Consider the following 20,681-nt stretch of genomic DNA (forward strand, 5'->3'; position numbering starts at 1 on the left):
ACTGACCACAGTGAAAGACTGAAAAGCAGACCAGACCTCTAATTGTGGAACATGGAACACGGCTTGTTTACAAGATGTGAGTGGTCAAGAGCATTGCAGGCCGCAGCAAGGAACAAAACTCGATCCAAGACAACGCCTATAAGCCTAAGACACCCATACGGAACGGGTGACACCTCCTCCTCCTGAAATGATCCACCCACTCACCATCGCCAGCTTCACAGGATCCGTAACTGGATTTGGAGCCAATGGGAGTAAGAGAGCATTTACTGGCAGCAACGTGTGCCTCACTGATGCGTGATCTCAGCCAGAGTCTTCATGCTGACATTCCCATCATCTCCAGGGCTTTGCGGAAGAGTCACCCAATACTTAGTAGGAACGGCCCCTGAATGTAAACTTGCCAAAGGGACCCTCCAATCCTCAACTTCCAACCCGGAAGAAGTAGACAACCTACACCACTTCTGTACCATTTAATGTGGTCTTCCTCCACTACTCTCTTGTCCCCTTTGGGTTGCTGCTCTTTCTAAAGCAGACACAAGTTAATAAACCCAGGAGATGAGTGCAAGCCGTGAATCAATTCAGAGACAGTCTGAGATGTTTCAGAGCCAGCAAGCTACCCTCACAAGGATGATGAAATGATAACAAACAATAACCCATTTTCTTGGCTTGGGCAGGGCTGATTTAGAGCCGTCAATGATGGAAGGATGACCAGAACACGTACAAACACAGGATTGAACGCTTTATTCAGAAGGACCCAGCAGGCTCCGGCCTTGCTCTCTTGCACGCTGCCTGCCCTGTTTCTCTGCAAGAGGCCGTAGAGCACGAAGGAAAGTCAGTTACCTGGAGGACTCGTCACAAAAAGGAAAACAATCCTGGAAAAGGTTGTTACAAAAACACGGAGATTCCACGGCGTGAAAAGAGCAAGCCTCTCCGGGAAGCAGGTTGGCAGGTAGCTCCTCCCGCAACTGCGCAGCTACCGAGCATCCTGGAGCAGACAGCGTCCCATTTGCACGAGGAAGCCATGCAAACCTTCAACCGTTGGACCCTGTTGGCCCCCATGCCCCATGGAACCCGCAGCCATCAGCAGACCAGGCGTCAATTTCATGGCACAAAACCTGCCTCTTCGCTCCTGGCAGGTAAAGTCCTGGAAAAATACCCACTGCAGCTCTCTTCTGGGCAAGCGCCCTGTGAGGAGTACCCAGCAGCAACTGGACTGACGCCGGAGGCACAAGGCAGCACCCCAGCAGTTAAAAACAACAAAAAAATCTGCCAGAGTGTCCTCAGTTCACCTACTTACTAGTGTGGTGGAAAAAGAAAACCTATACAGGTTGTCGAGTGACTTTCTTCCGGGAGACCCACAGCGGCCTCAGGGTTTCATACTGCTCAACCGGATGTCGCGCTCGATCTCAAATTGCCTGTGGTCCACCCTCTCCAGAAATGCTTTCCTCTCCAGGTATCTGTCAGGCAGGAGAATAAAAAGTCAACTCGGGAGCCTAACGAAGGCGCAGGGAGAGAACCAGACGACGACAGCCACTGGGTGAAGTTCAGGAGGGCACAGCACTGCCATTCATTTCGTCTACAAGCAGGCTTCTGCACAGGGCAAACAGACGAGCCCAAGCACACGACACCTGTGCGGAGCTATGGAACGTTTGTCTGTGGGGCGGGGGGAGGGGGGGGATGAACCTTTGCCTTTTCCACTTGTCTACATGACTCTTTGCCTGCCCACCCACAAATACTTCCTGGGCATCAACTTTGGGGATGGAGAAAAGACAAATCAAGAGAAGCCAAGCACCTTATATAAAAAAAAAGTAACCCAGATTGCCTGGCTAATTGCATGCTATAAATAATTTTCAATAATGACATTAAAGCAAATGTTAATGAACATTAAAGTGCATTTGGAAAGGATGGGGGGGGGGGATTCTGGCAGAAACCTATTGGATACTTGCAGGAATGCAAGACCTCTGACTACCTCCCCTCTTGTTCCTACAGTCTCTTATGAGACTTGCTCCAAGTGACAGATACGTCGATCAAAACCTAAAGCGGCATTTCCTATGGGGCCTGCCCTACATAACCCCATAATGCACTGGAACCCAAGAGACCATCACAGGCTTGTTCTTTTCTTATTCCAAGGCCAGGAGAATGAGATACCATTGTGGTTTCCCAAGTCTGAGGTAGTCAAAATGTGTACACGTGTGCTATTGGATACAGGGATCATGCTGCTAGACCGAGGGGACCGTGAGGGCATGAGCATCATTTGAAGCACTGAAAGGAGCTTTGAGGTTCATACAGTATTCTGCAATTTTAACTTTCCAGTAGGCAATGGTAGTCAGCTATAGGGCTTTGATTACCTTTCAATGGCACAGGAAGAAGAGTTTGGATTTATATCCCCTCTTTCTCTCCTGTAAGGAGACTCAAAGGGGCTTACAAACTCCTTTCCCTTCTCCCCTCCCCACAACAAACACCCTGTGAGGTGGGTGGGGCTGAGAGAGCTTCGAAGAACTGTGACTAGCCCAAGGTCACCCAACTGGTGTGTGTTGGAGTGCACAAGCTAATCTGGTTCCCCAGATAAGCCTCCACACCTCAAGTGGCAGAGCAGGGAATCAAACCCGGTTCTCCAGGTTAGAGTGCACCTGCTGTTAACCACTGCACCACGCTGGCTCTCAAACCATGTCAGACGCTTGGTTTTTCAAGGTCAGCTTTGCCTGCTGCATCTGGCAGTGGCTTTCCGGGATCCCAGAAAGACGTCCCTCATATCCCCTGCTAGCGGACCCATTTCAGAAGGAAATGAACCTGGGGCTTCTCTCATAGAAAGCAGATCTCCAGCTACAGAGACACCCACCCCCCCCGGTTGGGAAAGGCTCCCCCCTCTCACCCTTCTTTTCCTCGGTTGTGGGTGGCCAATTCCTCCCCAATCCCCTCCTGCTGTTTGAAGTGTTCCCAGTCCAGCTTGGACTTTTCCAGCGTGCTCAACTTCTGCTTCTTGGTGCCCAGCTTTCCCAGCAGGCTGTTGATGCCGCTTGGCCGCTTCACTCTGGCAGAAACAGACAGAAAGGGAACATAAAAAGGTGGGTCCAAGGAAGCCCTGGCAGAAGGCGGCAGACAGGCTCTGTAGCGACATGACCCCTCAACACCCCAGATACCCGAAAGCTAAAAAAGCTTGATGTGCCTCCTGTCGACATCCAAAGGTTAACCTAACACTGCCTCCAACAGCAAGCAAAAAGCTGTAGATCAATGTTTTCCATGAAGTCACCAGACTAGGAAGGGGCTAATTTATACGTTAAGGGCCAGCAGCCAACAGAACAAAAGAGATTTTTTTCCCCTCTGGCCTCAGTGCCTGTGAGCAAAAATGCTGAAAAGACTCTCAATTTCAACAAGCAGAAGTGGAGGGAGAGGTCGGTTGGTGCTTACAGGGGAAACACTCAGTTCTTTCCAAAGGGAAACCCAGTTTCAGAATGGAGGACTAACATGATCAGGAAGGGCTGGGAAAGAGAGTGGCCAAGATATCGCTCAGATGGACAGGAAATGGCTTCATGGAAAGGTCCAGAGGGAAGAACAACAAAAGCATGAAACAAAAATCTGCTGTTTAAAGATTCTTCTCTCCCTTGACTTACTAGCAGACAGAGATAAGTTATAGGCTCAAGGAGAAAAGACTGCATTTCCCTGTCATTTCACTTCCCTTGGTCCATGCGTGCCTGTGTGGGTGCGCAACTGCACCAGTGATTTTACAAACTGCTGCAAACCAGTCAGGGAAGACTGGGAAAAGCTGCCGAAAACTTGTCGTCTTCAGCCTGTACTTTTATTTGCATTCCTGGGATAACTTCCTTGCCGGGAACCCAGGGCCATTCTAAACAGCCTGGGAGGAAATGACTTGCATTCTAATGCAGCTGGGTGGGAGGGGGGCAAATTTTTGGCCAGTGCATACGCACTAGCCAGGAGACTTTGCTTTAAAATGATGAGTCACTCTGAGATTTTCCTGTTTTCGTGTTTTTAACATTCCATCCGAATTCAGGTGTGCGTCCCTTGCTCTCTGGGGCCAATCTTGCATCTCATCTGGTACTGCCAAAGGGTGGGAAAGGATCAGCTGCAATCTCTCCAACGAGCCACTAAAATTAATTGAAAGACTGTTCTAAAGGCAGAGGAGGGACATTGCAAAGAACACGCAATCCAGTCCTGTGCTCAGGGGTGGCTCAGGGTAGAGGTTGCTGCCATGGAAAAATACTGATAGGACATCTGGAAGTGAGGAAGCTAAGAGGAGGGGAGGCTGTCATTCAGCAGAGAGAACATGCTTCATGTGGCCAAGCACCTTAAAAAAACCTCCTCTGGGCACATGCCTGTTAAAAGGGGCAGCTGCCCCAGATTTAAAGAAATTGATCAATGCATGCAATCAGCAGCAGTGGCAGAGCGGCTAAGAGTAGGTGCACTCTAATCTAGAGAACTAGGTTTGATTCCCCACTCTGCCACTTGAATTGTGGAGGCTTATCTGATGAACTAGACTAATCTGTGCACTCCAACACGCACCAGCTGGGTGACCTTGGGCTAGTCACAGTTCTTCAATGCTCTCTCAGCCTCACTTACCTCACAGGGTGTTTGTTTAAGGGTGGGTAGGGAAAGTAAAGGAGATTGTAAACTCCTTTGAATCTCCTTACAGGAGAGAAAGGGGAGATATAAATCCAAACTCCTCCTCTTCTTCCTCTGCTGGATGTACTAAAAGCCTGAGCTATAAACCCTACAGTCCCAGATAAAACCTTGCTTCTGCTAGGAACTCAGTGGACTGCTGCTCAGCTTGCCCATTCCCTCTGTAAAGCGGGGATAATAAGAGCCAACCTTTCAGGGCTGTTGAACGGATTGCTCAGACAATGCGCAGTGCTGTCTAGCTGGGACTTCAGCTTCTTCCCTAGCAAGCGAGTGCAATTTCATCCAGGAATAAAAAGAAACCAGAGAAGGGCCTGAACGACGCACCTCCCCTTCCAAATCCCCCGGGGAAAGGAAAAAAGCCACAGGGGCCCAACAGGTATCCCAACAGCTTGCAGGATTTCTGACCGCAGTCATGTTTTGTTGCTACGGGCTGCTGACAAAGCTCTGCCCCCTTTTCCTGCTGGGAGAGTTTTCAGCGTGCAAAGGCTGACGTGGATTTCCAGAGCCGACCTCCCCTCCCTTTTCTGGACTCTTCAAAACAGGCACACATGTGCAGACAATGGCTACAAAGGGGATCTTCGGAGCAGGTGCCGCTCGCTCCTCCGCAGCCAACGCAGCAGTCTGGCCCCAGCGCCCCCAGCGCCAAAGAGAAAGGCTGCCAGCAAGAAAAAAAGGATCAGGCAGCCCAGTCGGTCTGGAGGCTGCTCTACGCTGGAGCCTCCCTGGTTTCCTCCTGAACGCAAGAGCCACGTGGGACACAACAGCTGCAGTGCCCTGCTGGAAGGGGCTCTGGGTGCCGAAGAAGAGTCAGCTTGCAGAAGCTCCTTGACAAAGCATCACACAAGTACAGGGGCAAGTTTAACCAGGTTCTCCAGAGGCAAAACAAGGAGGAGGAGGAATTTGGATTTATATCCCCCTCCCCCTTCTCTCCTGTAAGGAGACTCAAAGGGGCTTACAATCTCCTCCCCCCCCCCCCCACACACACAACAAACACCCTGTGAGGTGGGTGTGGGTGAGAGAGCTCGGAGGAACTGTGACTAGCCCAAGGTCTGGGTGCAAGTGCAGAAGCTAATTTGGTTCACCAGATAAGCCTCCACAGCTCAAGTGGCAGAGCAGGGAATCAAACCCGGTTCTCCAGATTAGAGTGCACCTGCTCTTAAGCACTACCCCACTGTTGCTCTGTGCACCAGCATGAACTCAGAGGGGTTTCTTAGCCCTGGCCAGGCACAAGTCACAGACAAGACTGGAGAGGCACGGGAAAACAAGGCAAAGGGAGGGAGCTCAATTAATTTTAAAGGGACAGGCTTATTTTAATGCTAAATAGTGGAATGAATAAGTGGAATAATTTTAGGCACAGGTTTGGATTTTAGTATGTGTCATATGTCTTTCAATTTATGCTGAGAATTGCAGAGTTGTAAGAATTTGTACAGAATTTTCTGGTCTTTGACCGTAACAAATTGAATTGGGGAAAAAAAAAAACAAATTGGGAGGGAGCTCCAAATCATACATAAAGAAACACAAACTCTTCCATCATCCTTAGCCAGGGGTCCCCAAACTTTTTAAACCGGGGGCCAGTTCACTGTCCCTCAGACTGTTGGAGGGCCGGACTAAAAAAACACTATGAACAAATTCCTGTGCACAAATGATTGTAAAATGTTTGATTTCACCTTTCAGCCTTTCTGTCATGGTCTGTTTTTAGAACAGTGACCAAAGTATGTCAAGTACAGGGTGGGCTCCAAATATTGTTGGGGAGGCTGTGGAATACCTTCCCCTGTAAAAAAAAAAAAAGAGCAGAAATTTCCCAATGAAGCATTCCATCTAACCCCGGATCAGGTATCTTCCTGGGTTCTTTCCTCCCCAGCAGCCAGCGAGCGATTCGCCAGCCTGGCTGATGCCAATGGGAGTGAGGCGGAACAGAAAGCCTGAGAGCAACACATGGAGTAGCTGAAAAAGAAGGGCGGAGCAGGCGTTGCCACATGTAAGGTTTCCAACTCCGGGTCAGAAAATTCATGGAGATTTGGGGGTGCCATCATGTAACTGCAATCAACAGCCATTGGGGCCGGTTCCTAATCTCCCTTGAGCCCCCACTGCACATGAATGGAGCCATCACAGCCATACCTGGCGGGCCGGATAAATGCCTTCAGGGGGCCACATTTGGCCCCCGGGCCGTAGTTTGGGGACCCCTGTCCTTAGCTGAGAGCCCCTGCAACTCTAACCCAGAGGAGTCCCCAAAGGAGCTCTCTCTTTCTCTTTGCAGAACGCCACCCGGCAGCAGGGCAAAACGCCTGCAGTGACTGGAGTTGCATAGACGGCCTGAGGCACATTTTTAGAGCCACATCAGAGCTCCCCTTTTGGCTGCTGCTTCCCAAAAACTGGGGCCGTGCAGCTGCGCTCCCTCCCTGCCTCCACAAAGGCCCGGAACAGCTTAATGAAGGACAGATGCTGGCAGTGCCTGGCCCCGCCTTCCTCAAGGCAGGGAACCAATCATCCTCCCCCCCAGCTGAACCACCATGGCCCTACCCTCCGTTTGGCGAGGAGTCGAGATGGAGCTTTGCCCAGAAGACAGGCTCCCAAAGCCCAGGGACTGGGGGGGAAGGAGTGTGACGGCTGGACACCAGAAAAAGCTCCATGCTGCAAATGGCTATCGATTGCTTAAAAGCACAGGAAACACTTTTTGTGGCTGGCCAGCGGCCTATAAGGTCAGAAAACACACCCTTTTAAAAACAAGAGATTCCTTCCAACTGCATTCTTCTCAACGCTCACCTACGATCCTTTCCCAAAGAAGGTGAGCTCATGAGACCAGCTAATTTGCATGCACATCCCTGCACAAGCCAGCGGTTGCTGGCTTGGAGATCCAGAAATTGGCCATGGTGGCAGGGGCTGATGGGAATCGCAGTCCATGAACATCTGAGGCACCAGAGTTGGACACTCCCGCTACAGATCCACTACTCTCCTTAGGGGCCATTTCAAACTGCGGGCGGCTTCCAAACTTTGTCATTTCTCTCAGCCTGAGGCCATTTGGAGGTGATCTCCTAAAATGTAGCCCTCAAAAAAAAATCTGGCAGCAGACCAAGGTGGGTAACCATTTAAACCTGTGGATGTTTCTGCTATGCCGTCAGAACTCTTGGAGAGGCAGGCTGAGGCCCCAGCTTTGCCTTGGGGGAAAAAGATTCTCTAATGGCTCTTAAATCCAGTAGTCTGTATGACATCATCCGGAGAGGAATTAAGTTCATTGTTTACACGGCAGAGGACAATTTGCTGCCCTCTGGCGGCTGGGAACAGGCAGATACTCAGCTTCTCGCTTGCAACCTGAACAGCAGCATTGGTGTGGAAAGGGGATTCTCGCCACACTCACAAACCTGATCCGAGGTCCAACCGAAACCTTCACCTGCTTTTTGCTAAGGCTTATTCCGATCAGCATCAAATGATGAGATTGAGGTCCAAAGCAAACAACTCTGCAAGGCTTACAACACTGGGATCATGGCAGGATGTAGCCTGCCACTGTTGAGAGTGCTAGTTTTCTTCCTGCAAGCTAGAAAGCAAGCAGAAAGAAAGCTGATCCTGTATGGCAAGGATTGTAACAGGAAACGGGGTCATCTTCGGGGGGGGGGGGCATCCCCAGAACTCCACTTTGCTTTGAGCTATCCAGCCAACAGCATTGGTATATCTAGCAGGAATGGTACAGGATTCTGCAGTTACACGCAGGGAATACAGAGACGGTTCTGTTTCCTTGGGAGCTCTGGTCATTTCATGGCAACTCCCAGGATGGTGTCCTTTGTACAGGGCTGATCAAAAATACAGACTGAAAAAGAAACATTGGCTAATGCTTTAAAGAAGTGCTGAGGAAGAGAAGAAAATCCACGAGGATTCCTGGTTACCAAGAAACAAAGGTGGTTTCGCTAACCCAGCAATTTGCTCTGTGCGAAGTGCATGCCTTTCAGTAAAGTCCAAGTCTGAACAAGAGGGAGTTGCCTCAAAAGCCAAACTCTACCCCCTGGTTAGCTGTCTTAACCAACCTGGGAAGCATCAAAGGGCTGTGTAAGTTACAGGCTTAGAGATGTAATTTCAGAGATCAAAGTGAGAAAGGAAGAACAGAAAATTGGATGCTCTACCTTCTAGGCAAAGGTAAGGAGAGCACTGTTGAATGATGGGGGCCTCTCCCATCAGGATCAGAGAAAGGAGCATTTTACAGCCTCCTATACCTGCAGGTGGAAGGAACTCTTTGGGTTAGAGACTTCCAGAGCAGAAATTGGGGAGGGGCTATAGTCCAGAGGTGGATCATCTGCTTGGCATACAAAAGGTCACAGGTTTAACCCCCAAGGTCTCCAACTAAAAGGACCAGATGGCCGGTGATGTGAAATACCTCTACCAGAGACCCTGAAAAGCCACTGCCACTCTGAGTAGACAATAATGACTTTGATGGACCAACAGTCTGCCTCTTAGAAGCCTGCATTCTTGCTCAGTCTGAGGTTTGCGCTGACTTAGCCGGCCCTTCTGCATCTCTGTACAAGGCGCAGCACCCGGCTGGAGGCCCTGAGATGCAGAAGAAACATCCATGAGCCAGTGCAGGGTTCAGACTGAGCAAGAATGCAGGCTTATAAGAGGCAGCTGGGAACAGGAACCATTGCAGAAGCAACTCTATGAAACAGCCTGATAGTTTCTTTAACGTTTGCTCTTGGACTGAAGATTTGGCTTTGTGGACCTGGACCAGATTGATTGATCTGTTTTGCTCAACTGATACCCCTTGCTCTGAACTGCTTTCCCCAAAAGTGAAAGTTAGCTTTTTATACCCTCTGCCAGTTCTCAGCAAACAACTGTAGCCAGAGACTCCTGTGTGCTCAGCCAATCACGACACCTCCCTTGAAAACCCTGCAAAGGTTGCCGTAAGTCCACTGCAGCTTGACAGAACTTTCCACTCCCAAGCTGCATAACGTGGACATCAAGGGTTCCACAGCAGCACCTGCAAACCCATGCAGGTGCAACTGGGAAGGCAGGGGCTGGAACCAAGGTCTCCCACATACAAAGGAAACGCCCAAGTGATCTTCACACCCCTTTGTAGCATCACTCTGCCTACAGCAAGACTGTAGCTCAGGCAGTGAGTCTCTTCCACCTAAGGTAAAGGTTAGGGTTAGAGACCCATGATCCCCCAAACTCAACTGATTTCAAAGGTGAAGTTAGCCCCATTTCCACCCTCTACAGCAGAACCATGGCCTTCCTGCAACCTTCAACACTGTATGACGAAAATGCCAGGTTCTTACCCAGAACTTGTAGGATGAGAAACTGGGGTGACCGTCTTTTGGTCTTGCTTTTTCAGAAAGTCCTGGGCTTCTTTGGATGAAGCATCTACTTCCTTAGTGATCCTGTTACAAAGAGAAGAGAGAACAAAGGCAGACAATAAATGCAGCAACATTTCTGCACGGCCAAAACCAGAGAGAGAAGGTGAGCAAGCTACAGAAAGGCCTCCAAGACGTAAACTGGCCATCAACTTTCACCCCAGGCCAAACTAGCATTCCTTTCCTTGCTCCCTTATTTTCAGAACCTAAATGAACTACTTTGTCGAGGGCTTCTGGATCAGAACACCAACATTATGAACTCCTTCCCAAGGCATTTGTCCCTTCCATCACAGGCCCCTTCCAACACAGTTCTTCTGCCAGTGATTGAAGATCATTGATCCTCCACCTAAACATCAGGAAAAGCTTTGACAGTAAAGGCTGTTTCACAGTGGAATTCACTGCCTCCAAGTGTGGTGGAGTCTCCTGCTTTGGAGGTTTTTAAAGAGAGGCTGGATGGTCATCTGTCAGGAGTGCTTTGATCGTGGTAAGTTCGCCTGGCAGGGGTTGATTCAGGATAGGAACCTCGTCTGTTCCAGGGAGCTACAATTCCCATCAGCCTCTATCAGCATGGCCAATTGGCCATTCTGGTAAGGGCTGATGGGAATTGTAGTTCCTGAACATCTGGAGAGCCGCAGGTTCCCTACCCCTGGACTAGATGGTCCTTGGGGTCTCTTCCAACTCAATGATTCTATTCGATGATTCCCTTCCTGCCCTATGTTTTAATTGCCAGCTTTGTGTTTTTATAGAAACGTTTTACTACTGTTTTTTTATGATGCGTTTTACAATATTCTCCTTCTTTTAGTCACCTTCGTGGCTAACAGCAGAAAGGTAGGTATCCATTTTTAAGTAAATAAATGTGATCAAATGGGCTGGATTTTTTAAATGGGCTGGATTTAACAACCCAGAAAATCCAAAACTCCCAGAAGCAGGATCCTTTGCTCAGACTTCCTAGACGAACAAATCCATTTCAAGGTCCCTTCAAGTTTTCTATCCAGATGTTTCTTTTAACACAGGCAGGTTTTAGGTGAACAGTGCACCAAATGAAGGCCATAATGCACACCTTTTCGAAGCTGAAGCAGCAACAGGCCAGACTTACCTCACCTCCTCGCCTGCAAAGTCAAACACTTCAGTAATGGCGACTTTGGGCTTCTGGGGCTCCTGTGCCACCTCCCGAGGCTTGCAAGAATTTTTCTCTGCTGGCTAAGAAACGGGTGAAAAATCACGTTTGTCAAAATGCCAGAACCAGCCTGAACTCTCACATTCACCACACTCTCTTCCTGAATACCTGAAGCACTCTGTGCTACCCCCAATTTCTCTATTGCTGATCAGTAGCTTCTTTGCAAACTCTACTATTTAAAAAGATTTCTGCCCTACGCTCTCCATAGAAACATGTTTTTATTTTACAGAATTTGTACCCCGCTTTCCTGCCCTCATAAGGCACCAAAGCAGCTAACAAATTAAAACACAATAAAATCACATCTTAAAAACACGAACACCAAGAACGAAGAATATTACACCAAATAAAGCCGCGACTAAAATACATACAGAATTAAAACTTTGGGCAGGAAGAAGAGTTTGGATTTATACCCCACCTTTCTCTCCAGTAGGGAGACTCAAAGTGGCTTACAAGCTCCTTTCCCTTCCTCTCTCCACAATAGACACGTTGGCCGTATCTGCACGGCCCGTTTACGACGGCCTGGGGGCGCCAAAAAAGGCGCCCCCAGGCCGCCGTTCGCACAGGCGCCGCTGCTGCAACGCAGCAGCGGCGACCTGACGCCTCTTCCCTCCCCCCAGGGCGGCCAGCCGCTTTTAAACAACAACCCTTTAAAGGGTTGTTGTTGGGATCATCTTCCTATGCGATGCAGAAGGCGAACCGGGCCAGCTGAAGACGCTTCTCGCTTCATTAGTTTTCAGCAGTGGGAAGCGCAGTTCAGCCACACTGTCCTCCCACCTCCAGGGTCGGAGGGCAGCGCGGGCGGGCTGCGACGCTCCGCAGGCTTAATTTCGAGGAAGACACAGTAAGTGGGCGGGAGGGCGCAGAGGCGGCTCTGTGCGGAGCCGCCCTGCCTTCTGCCGGCCTCCCCGTTGCCTGCTCGCACGCTTGCGTGCGAAGCTTCTCATCACGCCGACGGAACTCCTGCCGCGTAGCCGAGGGGGCCGTGCAGAAACGGCCCTTGTGAGGTAGGTGGGGCTGAAAGGGAAACATCATCACAAAGGCAACACTTATAACACAGGCCAGTGGCAAAGCAGGCCTATTTATAGAATCCTCCCTTGCCATGGACATCTTGGGATTGCAGAGATGAAACAACGTGCAAATGTTACAACTCAAGATGTTAGTTTCAAAAAAACTCTGTGCAAATAACTCAGAAATGCACAAAAATGAAAAGGCAAAATACCAACAAAAGACGACTGGATGCTGAAAGTTACAGAACAAGCAGAAAGGGGAACACCGACAGCATTAGATAACAGTTTGAACAATTTTTTTTACAAAACTGGAAAGAAACCCTTTACAGAATACCTTTTGAAAATCTACTCAATAGAGAAATAGTGTCAGGGTTTGAAAAATCTAAACAGTGGATAATAACTGCCAGTGGATAGTAACTACCAGAAGGCATTTAAGAAAGAATTATTGTCATGTCAACTGTATGCATTGAAGTTAAAGTTGACCTGTAGTCAAAGTTGAGATAGCTGGAAGTCACCTGACGATGCATAATGATTCTGGGGTTTTTTGGGGGGAGGGGGGGTTTGTTTTTGTGTTTTATGTTATCTTTTTATGTGAGAAAATAAAATTTATTATCAAAAGATTCTATAGGCTTCACAAACATGCCTGCTATACCTTCTCTGCCCTGGCCTAGACTGCTCTCACCTTGTCTTTCTGTGCACAGGTCACTTGATCTCCAGTAGCGGCTCTGGGTTTCTGGCCCACATCGCTGAGAAAGGTGGCCCAGAGAGCCTCCTCCTTTTTCTTTTTCTCCTCTTCTTTTACAACTGGGCAACTTTCTTCTGGTTCGCTGCCATCCTTGCTGTCACTGGCCTCCTCTTTTGAAGTTTCGCCACCTGGTTCTAAGGAGAGGCTGTTTCCTTTGCGCCTAAGGATAAATGTCATCAAAACTCATGTGCGACAGCCATTGCCTGTGGGTTATCACCTACAAAACGTTACCTTTCACACGCCCAAACACAGTATATATTGCATAATTTGCAATGCTTCATATACATTGATTATTAGGAATCCTCAACATAGTCCAACAAAAGAAACTGATACAGGTGTTCCTATATTAAAGATATGGAGCGATGGGGAGGGGAGGAAAGAGGCTTAGAGACTAGTTTGCTTAAGAGGCAACATGTGAATCTGCGACCTCTCAGGTCACAGCTTACTACATTAACTGTTTAAATCAAACCATTCTCTTTGCCTTAGTTTCAGAGATGAACCTCAGCTAGGCTGAAAGATTCAAATGCAAACGAGTGACAGTATTTATGTATTTCAGTGTGAGTTCTATAGGCCAGAATGACAAGAGCTGAGAGGAGGCTATTTTAACAGACGGAGCTGCAGCTCTGCTAGGACACTAAGATCAGCACAAGAACTGTCAGGAATATTAACTGTAGACAGAATTCAGTCTACATATATCCTACAAGGTAGCCTGGAAGCCAATGCAAGTTTATGCTAAGTTCTGTCCTTGCCAGCATCTCAGTGATTATTTGACCCTTCTTCTAGCTTCATTTTCCAAAGCTCCAGCACAAAAAGCACAACCAATATCTCCTGCCCACTGACACACAGTGAAGCCAGAGAGTGCCTACCGGCCTGTTGTCCCCTTGAAATGCTTTTTGCACTTTTCCCCGTGTGACAGCTTCTCCTCCTGCTCATCCTCTTCCACCAGTTCATTCACATCATCTTCACTGTAATCTTCACCTGCATTAAGAGAGCTACAGTTACCAAACAGATCATTCAGGACTGGGGATCCAAGAACACATCTTAACAAGGGAACAAAAAAGAGGGAACCAGCAAGGCCACAGGACAGGATGGTCTGTTTGGTCATGTCCCCAACTTTAGTTGTATATCCTACTCTTACCTAGGCTCTTGGGCTGCCAGCACATTGGCTTACACCACCCCAAATTCTCTATCCCTAAAAAAGAAATCACACACTTACACAGAATCATCAACTTAACACTGGGTCAAAAAAGTTTGCCCGTGTTTAAGTCTCACCCTATAACACAGACTGGCTCATCTAGCTTAGTACTGTCTCCTCTAACTAGCAGCTACTATATGGGAATTCTGGTGCAGAATAATCTTTCTTCAAGACATTATCCTTTAACAAGAGACACCATGACCTGAACTGGGACCTTTCAATTGCAAAGTTCTTCCACCTCCAAGCAAAGGTTTCTCAAGGATTTAACAAATATGCAGACAAATTTTTGTAAGACGGAATCCCTCACACGGTGCTTCCCAAATTGCCACTGGAGGGAACTTTTTTCCTGCAGTAAAGTTAAAAGCACACTTCCCCGTTAGGGTTGCCAACAATACCTTGGGGAATTCCAGGATGGGAAGGTGCCTGAGGAGGGAATGGATGCCATACTACAGATATCACACTTTGAAGTTGCCATTTGCTCCAAGGAAACAGATTTCTCTGGTCTGGAGGAGCAGCAGTGGCGTAGTGGTTAAGAGCAGGTGCACTCTAATCTGGAACCGGGTTTGATTCCCTGCTCTACCGCCTGAGCTATGGAGGCTTATCTGGGAATTTCAGAATAGCCTGTGCACTCCAACACATGCCAGCTGGGTGACCTTGGGCTAGTCACAGTTCTTCTGAGCTCTCTCAGCCCCACCTACCTCACAGGGTGTTTATTGTGAGGGGGGGAGGGGAAGGAGTTTGCGAGCCCCTTTGAGTCTCCTACAGGAAAGAAAAGGGGGATATAAATCCAATTCTTCTTCTTCTTTACTTGTAATTCCGGGAGAACTCCAGGCCTTATCTGGAGGTTGGCAACCCCATTGTCTTTTCTCCCTAAGGGCAGGAGGAAGAAGGAACCCACCTGAAGGAAGGTAATCTTCATCTTCCTCCGAGGAGGAGTATTCCGAATCCGACATGGCTCTTCCAAGTACAGCTCAAGCCCCTACAGCTCAAAACAGGATGCGGCCAGGATTGCTTCCGAAATCATAGAGAACCAAGCCAAAGCGACGAGCGAAGCCCCACGAAAACAGGAAATAGCCGTGGGTCCAAAAAAGATCCGGCGCCACCTGGCGGTAATCAATGAAAGGACGCGAGCGATCATACAGCTCTGGTAGAAAGTCGTGACGTCATTGCTCCAACTGACCTATGGCAAGCAATCAGATGGAAACCGGAAGTGAAGGTTTCCTGAATTATTTTTTAGAAAGGCCTACGAAGCTTCAGAAAGGGTAGTAACGGAAGTATACAATGTATGGAGAAATTGGGACCAAGGGTACCAAGGGAAGGTACCAAACATCGCCCACCTATCCACTTGTTTCCTTCCTCATTCAACTATTGAATTCGGTTACATAAAGACCAATTCAAAATGGCGTCCTGAGACCAGCGGTCGCGTGAAGAGAGCGCAGCCAATATAGAGCCAAGCTTTGGGCCACGTGACACTGTTTCTCCCGAACGCAGTATCCTTTTGAAAACGCCGCAGAAAGAGTGACACCTGACCTGACCAATCGTCCTCTGCATCGTCACTTTCGGATTCTCCTTCCTACTATTTTCATACAGAACGCAAGGAAGAGCGACGCTTCGCTTAGCGGAAGAAGGGAGGGAGCCGAGGGACGCTCTGCCTGCTTTCTTCTCTATGGCGCTGCTTAGGGTTGGCTGATGGCGACGGAGGCGACGGTGGCGGCATGGACCGGGGCGGCGGCAGGGCTTCCGGTGGCTCACCCACCGGGGGTCCTGCAAAAGATCTTCAGCCTGAGCTTGGTGGCGCCGGAGGGCAATGCCACGTGCTCCGTCGCCTTCTGCCAGTTCCCAGGTGGGCCGCTTCCACCCTGTGCCTGTGCTTGCTTATCCGGGTGCGGGGCTGGGGCGGGGATCGGGTCCCTTGAACTCGAGAAGTCCAATGCATGAGCAAGACCCGTTTCCCCGTCCTCAAGACTGTAGAGTGCGTGTTGGGATTACATATCCCATTAATCTTTGGGAGTGGACTTCCTTGAGTAATAAATAGGAACGCCTAAAACTGAGCTCATTCAGCTGTACGAAATGTTATTTTTAGAGCCAAGAGGTCCATAGTACGCTGATCTTGCAGGTCTGTGGTTTCCTTTGGATGCATTAGCTCACTGAAACTTGTGCCATTCTGTGAGCCCAGTTGTATGGCTGTGTATATGATTAATATTTAAATGTTGGATCATTGGAGATATTTTCTTCTGTTTTATCTGTTTGATTATTGTGCAGTACATTCCAGACAGATGTCCTGCTATGCCTGTGTGGCTCATGTAGGTCCATGCAGGAGCTTTACCTTAGTGGCAGCACTGAAATATCTTCCTCCTCTTTCCCTTCAGAGATGTGGTATGGCGTCTTCCTCTGGGCTCTGGTGTCATCCCTCCTTTTCCACATCCCCGCAGGATTGCTGGCCCTCTACACCCTTCGGCGGCACAGATATGGCAAGTTCATGTCAGTGACCATCCTGCTGATGGGCATCGTGGGACCGATAACTGCTGGCATGTTAACTAGTAAGTTGACTATTCAAAATATTAGTCAGCCCCCAGCTGTAATTGTGGTGATCTTCTTACCCCTGTGGGATGCAAGTGGGATAGGCAACTTTCTGCACACATCTGGTAAAGGTGATAGGCTGTCTTCAACACCCAGCTGCAGGTGCACAGAGACTTTTGGCAATAAATAACAGACGTCTTTAACCTGTGTTTGTCTCTACCATGTCAAGGGAGGCATTTATAGGGGAGCAACAACAGGCAGTAGACGAAGATAGATGATCCATGGGGTGATTTCACATCATGACATTTATTAGGCAAATTTTGTTTATGGGGTGGCTTGCCATTGCCTCCCCCAGTAGTCTACACTTTACTCCCAGCATGCCGGGTACTTATTTTACCAACCTCAGAAGGATGGAAGGCTGATACAACCTTGAGTCAGCTAACCGAAACCAACTTCCCATCAGGACAGAACTCAGGTCATGAATACAACTTTGAATGCAGTACAGCAGTTTACCAATCTGTATCACAGGGCTGCTAAGCAGGCAGTAGGGGGGTGCTTAATCCTTATCATGTCTTCTGCTTGACTTTTGTAGTCCTCCCCCTGCTCATAGGCTGCTTTTCCCGCAGCCTCACATCCAAGTACTAACCAGGACCAAACCTGACTAACTACCAAGGTCTGATGAGATTGGGCTATCTTGGGCCATTGAGGTCAGGGCAATCAGCTCCTTTTTCACCACTGTCAAAAGTGTTAAACTGGATAGGCTCTCATTCTGACCCAGCGTTCTAGTTTTATGAACCAAAACGTCAGCGGAATATGATAGGTAGACATCATCTTTGTTGCTGTTGTGTGGCAATGGAAAGACAATGAGAAAGAGCAACCAGGCTGTATCCAATGCATTCTCTCCCCCACCTTTACAGGTGCTGCAATTGCTGGCGTTTACAGAGCTGCTGGGAAGGAGATGGTCCCCTTCATGGCCCTGACATTAGGTGTGGGGCAGTCCTGCTGCGTGGTGATAATTTCCTTCTCGCGGATTTTAGCCACACTTTAGCAGTGCCTTGGAAATGGAGACGGATGTGGACTGAGCACTGTCAAGCAAGGATGCTGTTTGCTGAAGAAGTTGGAAGGCACCGTCTGCAAGGAAGCACTCCTGCTGAAGCCGTCGGGAGTTGTACATAGGCTATGCTGCATGCTCTGGCATGGCTGCCCTTTGTTTTGCTGAAGTGTGTGCCGGAGAATTTCACTGTGGGTCTGCACCTTGTATTTGAGTGGGCCTCTTTTATTGCTGATCAAGCAAAACCCTCCATCACTGCAAAAGACTCTGTTTTATGGACCCACTTTGGGAGATCCAAATGACATTTTAAGGCCATTGATGTGGTTCTGTCCTCTGGCCAGTCAGTGTGGTGGAGTGACTGTGTGTGCATGAATGGGTGACAAGGAGGAAATGTTTTTAAATCTTTCTGCAGCAGAAAGATGGGCTGGAAACTTTCACATCTGGCTCTGCTGTAAAACAAGCTTTCAGCCTGTTGTCTAAAACTGGCTGAAATGGATGCTGGTTGTATGTTTTTATCAATTGCACTGTTTTTGTAACCTTAAGTGCCAAGCCGGGGGGTGGGGGTGGGGATCGCCTTTGTGGGGTGTGTTATCTGTGTGCATTCAATGAACAAATGTGAAGACGAGATTGTCTTATAGTAACTAAAAGTACCCTAGGCTGCTTGCTTCTGGGAAACTTTACTACTGAACCGGATTGATGTAAGGGAGATGCACTTTAATGAACTCATGCCCCTTATGGGGAGAAATGTGAATTGAAAGTTCTGTGGGACACATCAAACTTCTTTTGGCCAGGAATGCTTCGGATTCCAGCTACTGTCTTAATGCAAGATTCTCTGTTGCTACCTCAAAAATGTGCAGCAGATTTAAAAGCGCTATTCTGCTGAAACGCGCAGGAAGGCTCTTCATTTCTTGTTTGCAAGGTGAACAGCAGAAGGACAAAATCCATTAAATGCTATGGAAACTGGTTCCCAAACCCCAGCACACCCGCTGTCGTTAAGCTGTGAAATATTTTTAGCACTTGTTTTATGCAAGCAGTGTTGTGATAAGCTGTCATCTTACTCTCGTTTGTGTAAAAGTGTATTGGCTTGAATTTTAAGACGTTTGTACATGTTTGCTGTTTTGCTGTGCAGCTGGCAGTTGTATCTGCAAACTGGGCCTCACCCTGGGGGACCGTCGATGAATTCTGGATCCTTCAAGTGCCTGGGCGACTTGCCTCTTTGGCGACCAGTCTTAGGAACCTAACCAATCTGCCGTACATCCTAGTCTGTTGTACAACCTAACCAATCCGTTGTACAAGATCATTTGATTGTTATCTGAGAATTCAGAACTGCTTCCTCTAAAGTTCTGGTGCGAGGAAGAATCTGAGGGGCCATGAATCCTACCTGGGTCCAGTATGTCTTTTCAAGCTCTGTGCTGATTCATTGTAAAGGAGGCTGTTCACAGGCCAATTGGGGATGTATGTGATATCAGCCTCATATGGTCTTGGAACATGTGTGTGGAGTTCCTTGGACAGAAGTGCCTCTCTGTGTCAATCTGTACATCCTTGCAGGGTAGTTTTGCAGTGGGGTGCTATAAAGTCCCCATCTCCAATACGTCCTGATGTGAAGCTTCCATGAATATGTTCCGCAAACTTTTTTTTTAAAATCAACTTTCCCCTTTCTTGTATTTATCTCTTTATTATAGTCTTCATTGCCTGCTTTCCCAGTCCAGCTGCCCTTGAGGCTCCAGGGGCAAACTGATCTTGTTTTCCCTCTGTGTAGAGGTTTTAGACTTTGTAAATTGTGTAGTGTGAAACTACACAATAGCTGGCAGCAGGATAGGTGGTTAAGGAGGGCTGCCTTTTCCTATCGCGTCTCTGTAACAAATCAAGATTAGTCAATGAGGCTCTCTGATCATTGTGTGTCTTAAAGCAGGCTGAGCACTTTATAGCTACTGTGGGTGGCTCCTCCTTTCTCTGGATCTGAAAGGTATCACTGTTTTGTTCTTATCTGATTTATCTCCTTTCTGCTTGTCTCAGCTCCTTCAGTTTGAGTCTGTTTGTTTTGTAACTCATTGTTGATCCCCTAGTTGAAAACATTTCCCCGCTCTTTTCTGCCTGCCAAGATCAAATCTGTATTGCTTTGCTCCAAAAAGTTTGGATTGCAACCTTAGAGGACATAAGAGACTTTCCCTGTCATCAAAGGCCATAACTGGTATCTTATCTAGCAGAATAATAGTGTCCGTAAGCCTATAATGGCCAGGAAACTGTGGAAGGGGAGTGTTGAAACTCCGCAGTTTCTTTGTTTTCTCCGCTCTTCTCATCCTGATAGTAGGATGGGCTGCATCCTTACTTAAATGCCTATGAGATGTTGGCACTTACTAGAGGCTTTGGGATAAGCTTCTTGAACTGTGATGAAATGTTAAATTCCTCAAGGGATAACCGAAGAGAACAGCATGTGTCAAAAGTTATGATCTTTGTCTGTTTTAAAGAATGTCCTCCCAAGATCTACCACTGTTGGTCCTCCTTGTCTATGCTGGAGAAAGCTTTTCTGAGCCATACTGTGGCTACAGCTGAAACATTGTCCTTTGCTAACCGCCGTGACGTGTGAACAAATCTTTCTACCAGAGGAAGAACAGTACTGCTAATATTTTTATTTTTCTACTGACATTTCTGATGTTATGTTTGATATATTTTACTAATAAAATCCCCACTGATCCCTGTGAGCAAAAGTGGTGTGTCTTTAAGGTACACAGGGAATTCTGTCTGTAGGTCTCAAATGCTTTTAAATTCAAAATAAGCTGGACTTTTCATGGTTCATCTAGGACACTGGTGTCAAACTTGCGGCCCTCCAGATGTTATGGGCTAGAACAGGGGTGGCATAATGGGGGAGGGCGGTATAAAAATGCAATAATAATAAATAACATCTGGAGTGCCAAAGGTTCGCCACCATGGGGCTAGAATATGTTATGGTACAGAATATCTGAAGAACCTTACATAGGACGTTCCTGCATAAATCAAACTCCCCCACTTTTCTAAAAAGCA

The 20,681-nt window shown here is 48.0% G+C and overlaps 2 protein-coding genes across 2 annotated transcripts; one reads left to right on the forward strand and one right to left on the reverse strand.

Annotated features, from left to right (window-relative positions):
* Window positions 1-723: 723 nt before the first annotated feature.
* On the reverse strand, window positions 724-15,455 carry CFDP1 (craniofacial development protein 1). The gene is made up of 7 exons (XM_048515715.1): window positions 14,988-15,455; window positions 13,761-13,872; window positions 12,832-13,054; window positions 11,062-11,165; window positions 9,891-9,992; window positions 2,870-3,028; window positions 724-1,454 (listed from the first exon to the last, which is right to left on the reverse strand). Exons 1-7 carry the CDS (start codon window positions 15,040-15,042, stop codon window positions 1,364-1,366), a joined length of 846 nt encoding a protein of 281 aa, XP_048371672.1. The 5' UTR covers window positions 15,043-15,455; the 3' UTR covers window positions 724-1,363.
* Window positions 15,456-15,611: 156 nt separating this feature from the next.
* On the forward strand, window positions 15,612-20,362 carry TMEM170A (transmembrane protein 170A). Its single transcript, XM_048515716.1, has 3 exons — window positions 15,612-15,932; window positions 16,459-16,629; window positions 17,527-20,362. The coding sequence occupies exons 1-3, from the start codon at window positions 15,779-15,781 to the stop codon at window positions 17,655-17,657; spliced, it is 456 nt and encodes a 151-aa protein (XP_048371673.1). The 5' UTR covers window positions 15,612-15,778; the 3' UTR covers window positions 17,658-20,362.
* Window positions 20,363-20,681: the final 319 nt, after the last annotated feature.

This window comes from Sphaerodactylus townsendi, linkage group LG14 (assembly GCF_021028975.2).
Source record: "Sphaerodactylus townsendi isolate TG3544 linkage group LG14, MPM_Stown_v2.3, whole genome shotgun sequence".
NCBI lineage: Eukaryota > Metazoa > Chordata > Lepidosauria > Squamata > Sphaerodactylidae > Sphaerodactylus > Sphaerodactylus townsendi.

What these genes read in the sequence shown, in the direction of transcription:
- CFDP1 (XM_048515715.1), bottom strand. Translation starts at nt 15,042, where the DNA reads ATGTCGGATTCGGAATACTCCTCCTCGGAGGAAGATGAAGATTACCTT. An exon ending in CCTGTGCACAGAAAGACAAG is followed by an intron (nt 11,166 to 12,831) that starts GTGAGAGCAGTC and finishes CCCGTTTCTTAG; the next exon opens with CCAGCAGAGAAAAATTCTTG. An exon ending in TCTCATCCTACAAGTTCTGG is followed by an intron (nt 3,029 to 9,890) that starts GTAAGAACCTGG and finishes TGTTTCTGCCAG; the next exon opens with AGTGAAGCGGCCAAGCGGCA.
- TMEM170A (XM_048515716.1), top strand. Translation starts at nt 15,779, where the DNA reads ATGGCGACGGAGGCGACGGTGGCGGCATGGACCGGGGCGGCGGCAGGG. An exon ending in CGCCTTCTGCCAGTTCCCAG is followed by an intron (nt 15,933 to 16,458) that starts GTGGGCCGCTTC and finishes CTTTCCCTTCAG; the next exon opens with AGATGTGGTATGGCGTCTTC. An exon ending in AACTGCTGGCATGTTAACTA is followed by an intron (nt 16,630 to 17,526) that starts GTAAGTTGACTA and finishes CCACCTTTACAG; the next exon opens with GTGCTGCAATTGCTGGCGTT.